Source organism: Condylura cristata, unplaced genomic scaffold (assembly GCF_000260355.1).
Source record: "Condylura cristata isolate star-nosed mole 26May11 unplaced genomic scaffold, ConCri1.0 scaffold00017, whole genome shotgun sequence".
NCBI classification, from domain to species: Eukaryota; Metazoa; Chordata; class Mammalia; order Eulipotyphla; family Talpidae; genus Condylura; species Condylura cristata.
The window spans coordinates 38,205,001-38,217,300 of NW_004567118.1; the positions used below are offsets into that span (position 1 = coordinate 38,205,001).

At 40.7% G+C, this 12,300-nt stretch overlaps 1 protein-coding gene across 1 annotated transcript in view; it reads left to right on the plus strand.

Moving 5' to 3' along the window:
- The first annotated feature begins 222 nt into the window (after positions 1-222).
- The window catches only part of PSMD11 (proteasome (prosome, macropain) 26S subunit, non-ATPase, 11), a 38,511-nt gene continuing 26,433 nt past the window's right edge, over positions 223-12,300 (plus strand). The window contains exons 1-3 of the mRNA XM_004684891.2: positions 223-367; positions 2,679-2,780; positions 9,750-9,874. Coding sequence (XP_004684948.1) covers positions 277-367; positions 2,679-2,780; positions 9,750-9,874 — 318 coding nt within the window. The 5' untranslated portion in view covers positions 223-276. The remainder of the gene's footprint in view (positions 368-2,678; positions 2,781-9,749; positions 9,875-12,300) is intronic.

Below are 12,300 nucleotides of genomic sequence, written 5' to 3' on the forward strand. Positions count from 1 at the left end.
AGAATTCAGAGAGTGATGGGGAAGAGTTGGCCTCCAGTGTGAAGCACTGCCTCTTTCACGTACCCATTGCCCACTAGGCGGTGCTGGAGAGTTTGCCGCCCACCAGACGGACGCCCCTGCTCTCGCCCTCACGCCTCACACAACGAGGACAGAGACTACGACTCCCATGGTGCTCTGGGAACAGAGGCGGGGGAAAGAGGGACGCGAGGGCGGGCCTTCCGGGTGTGTGTTTCCGGCGTCGGAGGCCGCGGCCAGGGACGGTGTGAGAGCGGTAAGATGGCGGCGGCGGCGGTGGTGGAGTTCCAGAGAGCCCAGTCTCTACTCAGCACCGACCGGGAGGCCTCCATCGACATCCTCCATTCTATCGGTAAAGGTCGCCGCGCCCCCTCCCTAGCCCCGCTGGCCCTGCTCGGCCTGTGTCGGGCGGCGGCGGCGGAGTGGGGCCAGGCTACCGGGCTCTGGTGCTGCTGACTCACTGTGTGTGAGGGGGGCCGGGCCGGGGGTACAGGCCGCTTGGAGCTCCCTGTAGCCCCCTGGTCCCATCCCGCGGGAAGCCCCGAGGCAGCCCCAGCATCCACTTGCCGGCTGCTGACTCACGGTGGGCTCAGTGTGGGGTGGGAGAGTGGGCCGAACCCGGGCCCCCGCCACTTCCAGCCTCGTCCCCTGCTCTGGCCCGTGCGGGCTTGCCCGGGACCAGGAACGGTGCGGGCCGGCGGGCTTGTTGGGAACTGGCATGAGAACCTTGAGTTGAAGGGCCTTGGCGAAACCCGCTTGGGGCTGGCATTTCCCGCCGTTGTTATCAGCACAGAGCGCTTGAGGTGGGAGCGCGAGCTTACGCTTTTCTCTTGGAGTTTCCTTCCACGGGACGCTGGGAACTGCTACTTCTCCCCAGACCCATAGCGGAAGGCTCCATTAAAAGGGGGGGCTTCTTTCTGAATGTGGGAAAACCGCCGGGACACACACGTCAGGTTGACATTTGGTTTGAGGAGGTGGCCAGGGCATTCCTTTGCCCCTGTGCAGAGTGTAAGAGCGGGATGTCAGGGTGGGACCGCCTGGCTGGAGAAAGTGACTAATTGCCCTAGTCTCCCCTCCTGAGGTTGGAAGTGAGTTCGGGGAATTGGCAGCCGCAGAGTTCAAGGAACTCTTAGATTCCGTTTAGGAGCACATTGTTGGAGAAATTAGCAGAAATTTTTTTTTAACATTGTAGTGTGATTGTCCTATGCTTTGCACACACACGGGAAAGCTGAAATGGGACCCTTAGCCAGTCGCTTCTTACAGTTTTCTACTGCAGTTGACCTGTGAACAGAAACAAGTTCATGATAACAGAGGTGTTTTGATGCTCAGTCATAAAAAGTTCTTCATTGCACATACAGCAATGTGTTCTTTTTAATGCATTTGAGAAGTTTCTAATTGGATCAACAAGTTGTATGAGAATACACGTGTATGTGAGGCCCTGGGAGTGTTGGCTTTTGTATTGACGCTTGTGTGTTAAATTTTGGCACCTCTGACATGCTTGGAGAAAGGAAAAAGATAACAGCAAGATCTTGATGGCTTCCTCCTTGGGTATAGGAGGAGAGGCGTTGGAGGTTAAGATGCATCTGTTAATGGGTGATACTGGTAAATAGTGTTTTATTTTGAACTTTTGATGTTAAGTCACTCATAATTACAGAGCCAGAGTCAACCTTAATTAGTTACATGTGTAATTTTACTTTGTGTACACATTAATATTTAGAACCAACGTGAGAAATAATAGATTTCATTTTTGGAGATGTGTCTAGTGCCTAGTATTTTGTGTTTTATAAAGTGGAAAGAATGGTTAACATTATGGTTAGAGCGCATCTTGGTTACCCACTACACTAGGAAGAGTTCCCTGAAAGCTCGCTTGTTAGAAGAAGCTTGAGTCATGATGGTTGACAGTCTTACTTTTTCCAGACTCCATCATGGAGTATCCAAATCTTGGTTTTTGCCAAGTCATGATGCTTTGTCAGAGAAGTCATAACTAATGTTGATCACTAAATTTATCACTGCAGATTTAGACTCGTCAGAGTTCAAGTGGTAAAAGAGTTACTAACATTTGAAATTTGAAAGTGGGACAGATGGCACAAAGTTATTTAAGTAGGTCCTGAATCCATTTTAAAGCAGTTATCTCTTCTGAGGATCATATTGACAGCTTTGGGTTGTTTTTTCTGAATGGCTTTGTTGAACTGCTTATTTCTAACATGTGTATGTATTAGCCGAGGCCTTACAAATTTATTGAAAGAATTTTGACTTGATAGTTTTCAGTAACTTCATAGTTTAATTTTAGTTTGTGCAGGTAAATGTACAAGCATGTTTAATATTTTCACATAGATGTAGTGCCTAGCATGGGACTTAGCACAAGTGTGAAGAACTTTTTTGTTTGTATTTTGTTTTAATCAAGTGACTGCAGCAGAAATCTCAGGTAAGTAGGGGAAATACTAATTGATGAGATGAAAAGGCACATTTAAGTCAAAGGGAGGACTTAAATGTGGACATGTCCTACATGATCTTTTTTCTAAGAGTTTGCTTTTTTTTTTTAAATGTCTAGAAATTGTCTTTGGTAACCATGTTTCAGTTTGTAATTGGTCTTATGAGGGTTATATTTCCCAGTCTTAATTTTCTGTCAGAATTTTGAGAGGATTTGCATTTTCTCCTCCCAGTGAAGCGTGACATTCAAGAGAACGATGAGGAAGCAGTGCAGGTCAAAGAGCAGAGTATCCTGGAATTGGGGTCTCTCCTGGCGAAGACTGGACAGGCTGCAGGTATGTGCTGCAAATGGATTGTTTTCTACCTGAAGTACTGGATGATAAATTTTTGTGTTATAGTGGAGAACTTAGGAATGCATTCACACAGATAATTGGTTGTAAATTCAGTTTTATTGCCAACTTGTTAAGCTCTGTTTAAAGGTACACTAGTACCTTTAAATTTGGTTCTTTCAAGAAAAACTTTAGTTCTGCAGGTTAGGGAAGGTCTTGCTCCTATTGAGTTGTAGTGATCTGTGATTGTTTCTAGTTTGAACATTTCCTTGCATTCAGGCAGCAGCAGTAACAGCAGCAGTCTTCAGTGAGCAGCTTTGATGTATTTAAGGTGGATAGTGACTTTAGGCTTTTGGCTTAAAAATGATTAGAGATATTGTATTCAAGTAAATGACTTGCTATGCTTTTTTTTTTTCCTGGTATAAAATGAGTAATATATTAGATAGACAGTTTTCCCAAGATTTCTCTGTTAGCACCTAGGACTTTGTGCATGTTATTGCCTAGTCATTCTGTCAGTATAATGGGATCATTGACTTGCTAGACTCCAGATGATAGTCTGATGATGGGTGTGTCTTAGAATAAGAATCCTTTTGACCAGGAAGGGCCTTTGACCAGAAAAGTGGTAGAGTGGTAGTAGTATTTAGAGGCAAGCCTTGTTAAAGTGGATGATTTCTGTCAATCTCAGAATGAATTTAGAGCTTGTCTAATTAGCATGAATAAAGTTCTGATCAGTGATCTCATGAATTATTTTTCCCCAAATATGTTGTTATCTAAGAGAATGATAGGTTTAACTTAGATAAATTGGAACTTAATACATCTCCCAATTAAGGATGGCTAACTTGTTAGTAGAGTCATTCCGTAGAAAGTTGAATAAAGATGTTTGAAATTGTGAGGTTATGCTTATATAGGTCTTGTATCTTATTTGAAATACCTCTGTGTGTGTGTGTAAAAAGAAAAATCATATCGACAGTTTTAGAGCTTACTATGAACTAGTTGTTGTTTTAAGCAAAACCATGGTTTAGTGTTGGCTCTTGAAAATAGCTTGATTGGGTGGATACATTACATTTTATATCAGAGGGAACTAATTACCAAAAAATTAAATGACTTATCCACAGTCACTCAGCTAGTATACATGGAACCAGGATGTGTAGACTCACTTTTGCACTCATAATCTCATGGTATAGTGGTTGTTACACTTTTGTAATTTTCCACTCAGTGGATTATTAGTGGTAGGTAGGTAGGTTTCCTCTTCCCCTCTCACCTGACTTTCTTCCTTTTTTACATATTTATGTAGTCCTCCCCCCCCCCCCCGTCAGTTAATGTGAACTTGGAATAGGCTGATAGTTTTGATGATTAGTTCATAAAAATATAATTAAAGTATAATAGGTAATTTTCCTGAAAGAACTAGAAAGTCAGGTACCATGATTCAAGATTTTCCTGTTGTTGAAATAGCTAAATCTATCTTTTCCTTCAATAGCTTGTATAATTAAAACAGCATATAGTTTAGTTGGTGCTTGAGAACACTTACCTAAAAATATTCTGTTTTGCTTGAGATTCCCACTACATATTTTACTCTCTCCTTACCTCTTTCACTTATGATCTGTTGGAATAAACAAGTGCATCATAAGGACTTTCAAAAACTTTCCCATTGTTTTCTAAGAAAGAATTTGATGAGCATAGGTATATAAAATAGAAACCCTAAGGAAGTCTGGAAGTATGTTTATTTATGTATCTTTGCTAATAGTAATTAATAAGTGTGTTTCTTTTGATTTTGAGTTCCTTGAGAACAGAAAATGTTTGTTCCTCTCATCTTTAATTATTTTTTATATACTGCCAAGTACTGTGCTAAGTACTCTACTCAACTGGTAGTTGTCCCCAACTGGTAGTTGTCACTTCGAAATTAGTAAGACAGTACATGTTAATAGGGATTGAAAGCAGTGCTGAGCATCATAAGACATGGGGCCTAGTCAGGATCTGAGATTTCATAGCATAATACTTGAAGGATTGTTAAGTTCTTTGAGGATGTGGAAAGGAAGTTCTGGTCATATAATTAGAAATAATCTTGGTAAGGGCCCTCCCTGGTGGCACAGCATGTTAAAGCACAACACTATGAAGTTACTGCAGCATGAGTTCAATCCCTAGCCAGGGAGGTGAGCCCTAGCCAGGGAGGTGTGGCGTATCTCTCCTGACCCAACCTCTGTTCCCCTCAGCAGTATATTCTAGTCCATCTGTCTGTTCTGCTCCCCACTCTGTCTCTAGTGAATCCTCTTAACCCCCCACACCTCTTCTGGCCTGTACCACAGTTAGGTATGCATAAATAAAAAAAAAAAAAAAAGGAAATGATCTCACTAAGCTTAGTGAATGAAGCCAATATGGGAATAAGTCAGTTCAGTATTTGTGAAGATGGATAGAGAGACTAGAACCAAGAATGAAAAAAGGTAGTAAGCTTAATAAAAGATGAACTGAGTCTTTTGTAAAATAGCAACTAAGAAGTCATTTGTTTTTCCATTAGGGTAAGAATAATAGTACTTAGAAAAGAAGCTGTAATGCCAGCAGGTGTTAGAAAGACAGACTGCTTAGCCTTATATTTCACTTCAGCCTTTTCCAGGAAGAAAAATGATTTTCAAACTGAAAAAGATAGGAATAATGTCAGAAAGGGAGAATTTAAGAGAAGGTACATAAGAGAAGAAAGAACAGATAGTCTCTTTAAATAAGTTCAGGTGTCTAGGCTATGACGATTTATTTATTTAACTTTTTAAAGATTTATTTATGCATACAGAACTGGGGTATAGACCAGAGGTGCAGGGGTGGTGAGAGGATTCACCAGAGACAGAGTGTGGGTAGCAGAACAGGCAGATCTATGACATATACTGCTGAGGGGGGCATTGAGCGAGACAGGAGAGGTCTCCCAGGCCATGTGGGTCACCTCCCTGGCTGAGAATCGAACTTGTACTGATGCGGCTGTGTCTAGTTTCATAGAGCTGCACTTTCACCTGTTGCACCACCAGGGAGAGCCCAATTTCTGTCTTTTAATATGAAAAGAATAGTTCTAGCAGATATAATTAAATATCCACTTATGGAAAAATCACCAATAGATGGGTATAAGGGAACAGGATGAGCAAATGTTATTACACTTTTTAAAAAGATTATGGACAGAACAGATTTAGGCAGTTAATTTTTTTTAAGATTTGTTTTTGTTTATACATACAAGAACTGGGGTGTAGGCCAGAGGTTTTGATGGGGGTGGGTGAGAGGATTCATCAGAGATAGAGTGGGAAGCAGAACAGGCAGATCTACTGAAATACGCTGCTACGGGGAGCAGCGAGCAAGACAGGACAGATTTGCTCTACCATATGCGTCAATTCCCTGGCTGGGGATTGAACTCATGTTGCAGTGGTTGCTCATAGCTTGATAGTGTTGAGACTTAACCCATTGCGCCACCAGGGAAGGCCATATTTAGACACATTTAGGTTCAGTTAGTAGTAAAATTGTAGGAAAGATTATTTGCTGAGTAGATTTTAATTACTTAACACAGTGTGTTTATTAAGAATAGTTTATTCCAAACTCCTCTTAGTTTCTTTGGTTAGCCTTGTCAGACCCAGAGATTTGCAAGAGTACACAATGCCCTGCTACCTATTTTGGTAAATAAAGTATTGTTGTAACATAGCCACACCCCCTTGTTTGCATATTGTTTATGGCAACTTCTGCACTGCAGTGACTATTGAGTCACTGCCATTTAGACAAATTGAGTACCTGCCATTTAGACTGCATAAGCCAAAAATATTTATCTGACCTGTCCCAAAAGAAGTTTGTCAACCCCTGAGTTAAAGGAATGGTATGAACTACAGACCTGATTCAGGCAGGGTTATTTGAACATTTTCTGTAATATTGATGACAGTACATGTTATGAGCTGATAATGACAAATGGATCATTTGTCAAATTGGAGGGAAGTCTAGTATTATGTCACGGATCTGTCCTTGTTCTTTGGGTCAGCATCTAGCAGTATGGTGAAAGCCATTTTAGAAGGTACGCATACAGTTGTAGTTGAGTTAGAAGAGGGCAGAATGAAGAGTCACAGTCATTTCCCAACCCGCAAGATTAACTTTAATTGCGGTAAGTTTAAAGTTGTACAGTAAAGTATTTATCAAAATGAATGTGGGAATTATCTGTCTATGCAGAAAAGATTGTAATGGATTCAATCTCACCAAAGAGAGCTATGAGAAAATGTGAAGTGTGTTAAATTGTGTTACATATGGTGGCCAGGTCAGGGGCAGTGAACAGTAAACCTCATTACTCTACTTCTGAGACACTACCCGAAGCACCATTTTCAGTTTTAGTTACCAGAAGTGGTGCATTTGCAAACTAGAGTTCATGTAGCGGGGAGAAATGAAGGCGGTAAGTCATCTAGAAACAGGGCATTGGAGGAACAGTAGAAATAACTGAAGATGTTTAGTTTGAAGATAGAGCAAATTAGGGAGATATAAAAGTTCATTATCATCAGATATTTGAAATCATATAGGAGGGTATAGACTGTTCTTTAAAGTAAGAACAATTTAGTTTGCTCAATGTTGAAATAGCTTTCTGAACATTTTTGTCACTGGACATAGTCCAGAATTGAACCAGCATAATAGGAGAAAGGACATTTCACCTTTAAAAAGTTGTGATTATATAGTATGATTGAAATTGACATAAAGGCAAAAGAAATTTGAAGGGGAGAAATCTGTGTAGCTTGAATTTGGCAATAGAAGATTCAATAGGACTTTGAGTGAGAGCTAAAAGAATGCCTAAATTCATATAGATTGAGAAGATGGGAAAAAATTCTAGATAGGAAAATAGCGTACGTGAGACATGAAAGCAGGAGTGAATATAGTCTGTAGAGGTAGATGGGGAGCAGAATGAGAAAATTTGTTTTAAAAGATTATGCACACAAGAACTGAGGTACAGGCCAGAGGTGCTATGGGTGAGAGGATTCACGAGAGACAGAGTAGGGAGAAGAACAGGTGGATTTACTGAAATACATTGCTGAGGGGAGCAGTGGGTAGGTCTGGAGAGGTCTGCCCCTCTAGGTGGGTCACCTCCCTGGCTGGGGATCCAACTCATGCTGCAGTGGCTATGGACAGCTTCATAGTAGTGCCACCAGAGCGGGCCTAGAAACATTTTCTAAACAGTTGGGATCAAAGGTCTACTGAAGAGTACAGGGAATAAAGTTCTTTTCCTATCCTTTCATACTTGATACCATCCCGTGCATCCTGTGACTGTTAAGGCAGCTGAGGATTTTGGGACCTAGAATTAGCATTCTCAGGAGGATGAGCTTTGCTTGCCCTGAATTAGAGTTCTCAGTAGAGTGAGTCTACAGTTGTAGCATATTAAAGGGCAGTGGCACTAAAGTATTTTAACCTACATTGCAAATACTTTCTGATTTTTTTTTTTAACTGTCTGATTGTTTTACTTGGAACATTCTCTGATTTTTACTCTTATTTCTAAAGACAATTGCTCAGTTACAGTATCGCCCTATTCTATAGGGGCAAAAACACTGTGGCAGATATCTTGATTGATTATAGTTTAAGACAAGTTTTACAAGTTAGTAAGACATTTAAAAAGGGCATAGTAGAACTTTTAGAGAAAAGAAAAACACTTTAACTTTCATAGAAAATTTTATTCAGAGATTGAAATGATAATGCTAAAAAGCTAAACTGAGGAGTACTTCAGGAAGTAAGGAAAGAGGGAGCCTAGAATTTTTTTTTTAAGATTTATTTATTGGGCTCTCCTTGGTGGCGCAGTGGGTTTGAGTGCCACACTGTGAAGCTAAGCCAAGCCATGGCTGCTTCAGTGCCAGTTTGAGCCCTGCCCTGGAGGTGATCCGCACGGGGAACCCCTCAGCAGTATACTTCGTCAATCTGCTTGTTCTGCTTCCTACCCTGTTTCTGGTGAATCCTCTTGCTGCCCCTGTACCTCTGGCTGCACCCCATTTCTATGGACATAAATAAATCCTGGCCCAGAGGTGATCTGCATGGCTGGGAGGACCTCTCCTGTCTCACCATTGCTCCCCTCGGCAGTGTATTTTGTTGATCTGCTTGTTCTGCTCCCCATCTATTTATTTATGCATACAGAACTGGGGTACAGCCAGAGGTACAGGGATGGCAAGAGGATTCACCAGAAACAAAGTGGGGAGCAGAGCAGGCAGATAGATGAAGTACACTGCTGACGGGGGCAGCAGGCGGGTCAGGAGAGGTCTGCCATGCCATGTGGGTCACCTCCTGTGCGGGGGATTGAACTGCTACTAAAGTGGCTGCTGCTAGCTTGCAGTGCTGCATCCTAACTCGTTGCCACCAGGGAGGGCCCAGAACCTAGAATTTTTTTAAGGGGAATTGCTAAAGCAGACTTGGAAATTAAAACAAAATTTTTTACTCCTATAGCCTGATCAGTTTTGTTGGTTATAGGGAAGTGATTTTGTCCAAAGTAGATAGAGGTACAGTATATTTGATGTTCTAGAATACTCTTTGTTCCCTGAGTGTAAGAGATCTTTGTTATTTATTTTTCATTAAGACGAATACATTAACCAGTGAGAGAACGAACTTTTTCCAGGGACCTTGTTATAGGAATTCAGGGGCTGAGTAGGTAATAAAATACAAATTTGGTATATATTGTTAGTTTCTTTGCACTATTCCATTGCCTGCTAGTAATAATTTAAATTCTTCTGTTTCATTTAGGCTAATTCCAGTGACACTAAGTACTGATTTTATGATCATGGATCATTTTTTTTTTTTATTAAAAAGTTTATTTTTACATCATTTTGCACATTTTTTTTTCATCTCAATTGTAATCCCCACAGGTTTCCCATCACCAAATCACCCCTGTGTCACCACCATAGTCCTGTGCATTTCCCTCCCTTCCCCATGGATCATTTTTTTAATGGGTATTTTATCCCTAGATTCATGTTTACTTTTCTCCTTTCTGTACTGCCTTTTAAACAGAGCTCGGAGGACTCCTGAAATATGTGCGACCCTTCTTAAATTCTATCAGCAAGGCTAAAGCAGCTCGCTTGGTCCGATCTCTTCTTGATCTGTTTCTTGATATGGAAGCAGCAACAGGGCAGGAGGTAAGCTGTTTTAATGAAAAGTAGATAATATGGATAAAAGACTTTCAATCAAAGAAATGATTGTCTAAACTTCAGTACTAATGTGGAAGAGACAGGGAAGACAGCTTAGAACTTACAATGTCAGTTTCTCTTTGTTACAGGGCATTTGATACTTTGGGTATAGTCCATGCTTTGCTTTTTAAGTAGAGATCCTCTGTAGTCCCTGGAATCCTCATTACATCAGGGTCACAAACTGATTATTGTCTTTGAAGTATTGTATTGCCGCACCTTCGTAATGTTTTCTATGTTTGTGGTACTTTTCATCCTGTGTCATCAAACTCCTTGTGAGCACTAATTAAATCTTGTGGCATCTTTTCTTGGCATTTTTTGGTACTGTGTATGCCTTTATTGAGGGGTGACCATTTGCATCTCTTGAGTACAGAAATGACTCTGGTGTACCTGTACTGTCCTTACACGTTCAGACCAGACCCTGAAGAGTACCTCTTTGGAATCACTCAATCTTTTCTAATATTTTGAAAACTAGTCACATTTTCTGCAATTCAAGAGGAGACACATGTCAAATGATACCATATTAGTTTATGGAATAAATCGTCCATCAGATGGGCAGGTTTAAGCAGTGTATTGAGGTTGTTTGCATCTGTAAGAAGAATATAGTTGTCCTCTTTCCTATATTGACCAGTGCTCGTTGAGTATCTGCTAGGTGTTAGGCACTAATATAGGTACTGGCTCTAAAAGCACTCAGTCACTGCTGTCATGAGGATATTTTAATGAGGCAGGCAGACAGTACATATCTAATATACCAGATAGTATGAGGTAGGGTTTGGACTTGCTGATAGCTTTATGTCTAATGAGAAACTTCAGCAAACTAGGGACATATGGATGCCACTTTGAAATCATATCTTGTGAGCTCTGGTTTCTTGCCCTAGTAGTTCTTTAAAGCCTAGTTTAAGCTATCTTCATTTGTTATACAGTTCATTTGTAGAAAAATCATGTTTTTGACAAGATTTTGTTTAATGATAGATCAAAAGTGGGTATTACTTAGATGGTTATCTTTTGAACTACAGCAATATAATTTTTGTGAATGCTTTAAAAGAAAAAATAGATGTTTATGGGTGTTAATCTTTATCTAACCCTAAGTTTTTTTATTATACTTTATTCTTATGAAAAGTGGCACCATTGCTTTGTTTGGGATAGGATACACTATAATTGGCTGACCAATAAATGTTAGTTTGAAACAGATTAATTATAAATGTTACCTAGAACTTCTTAGGCAAAAAATTAATTATCCAGACTGCTCCTTTGAACAGTAAAGTCTCTGAAATTTGCCTTTTGCCATAACAGCTATCTGGGTGCATAGAATTGTGTTTATTTAATAGTCAGATCTACTACTACATGGAAATATGTCCAAATTTTAACTTAGTTCTGTCTTACAATCGACTAGTATTTATTGGCCTTTATCATGTGGTTCCATGTTTGGTTAGCGCCTTCTTTTAGCTGTATGTTGCCATTGTTCATTGCCCTAAAATGTGAACTACAAACCTTTCCTTTCCTAGGGTGATAGGAAAGATGTCATTTTATCATTAGTGTCACTTTAGTGCTATGTAAATTTATCTTTTTATCAAGAGCCAGTTTTTTTTTTTTTTTTTTTTTTAAGATTTACTTATATACACATACAAGAAGTAGGGTACAGGCCAGAGGTTCATGGGGGAAGAGGATTCACCAGAGTCAGGTGGGTAGCAAAATAGGCAAGTCAACTGAAATACACTGCTGAGGGAAGCAGTGGGCGAGACAAGAGAGATCTGCTGCATCATGTGGGTCGGCTCCCTGGCAGGGATCGAACTCAAGCTTCAGTAGTTTTCTGATACAGCTTCATAATGCTGTGTCTAAACCCCTTGTGCCACCAGGGAGGCCCCCTGAGTCTTTTTGTAGATTTTGTTTTAATGCATACAAGAGCTGGCTGGGGTGTAGACCAGAGGTCAGGGGCAGAGGGTGGCGGTAGGATTCACCCAAGACAGGGTGGGGAGCAGAACAGACAGATTGACTGAAATACACTAGTGAGGGGAGCAGTGGGCGAGACAGCAGTGGGTTGGCCCTCTGGCCTGGGATCAAACTCATGCTGCAGTGGCTGAAGATAGCTTTGCAATGCTGAGGCTTAATCCCTTGTGCCACCAGGGAGGCCCAAGAGCCAGAGTCTTAATTCATTTAGGACAGGTTCTTTTAGGACTGTAGGTTGGAACAAGTCATGAATCATCCAGATCATCTTACATGTACCTCAAATTCAACATAACCAACCTCAACATCCAATCATTTATTAAGTTCTATTACCTTCATTGTCTGCTTCAGTACTTCTTTTGTATGTCTTTCTTTACAACCACCCTTTTGTTTGATTCTTTTTTCTTTTTTTTTGTTTAAAGATTTATTTATTT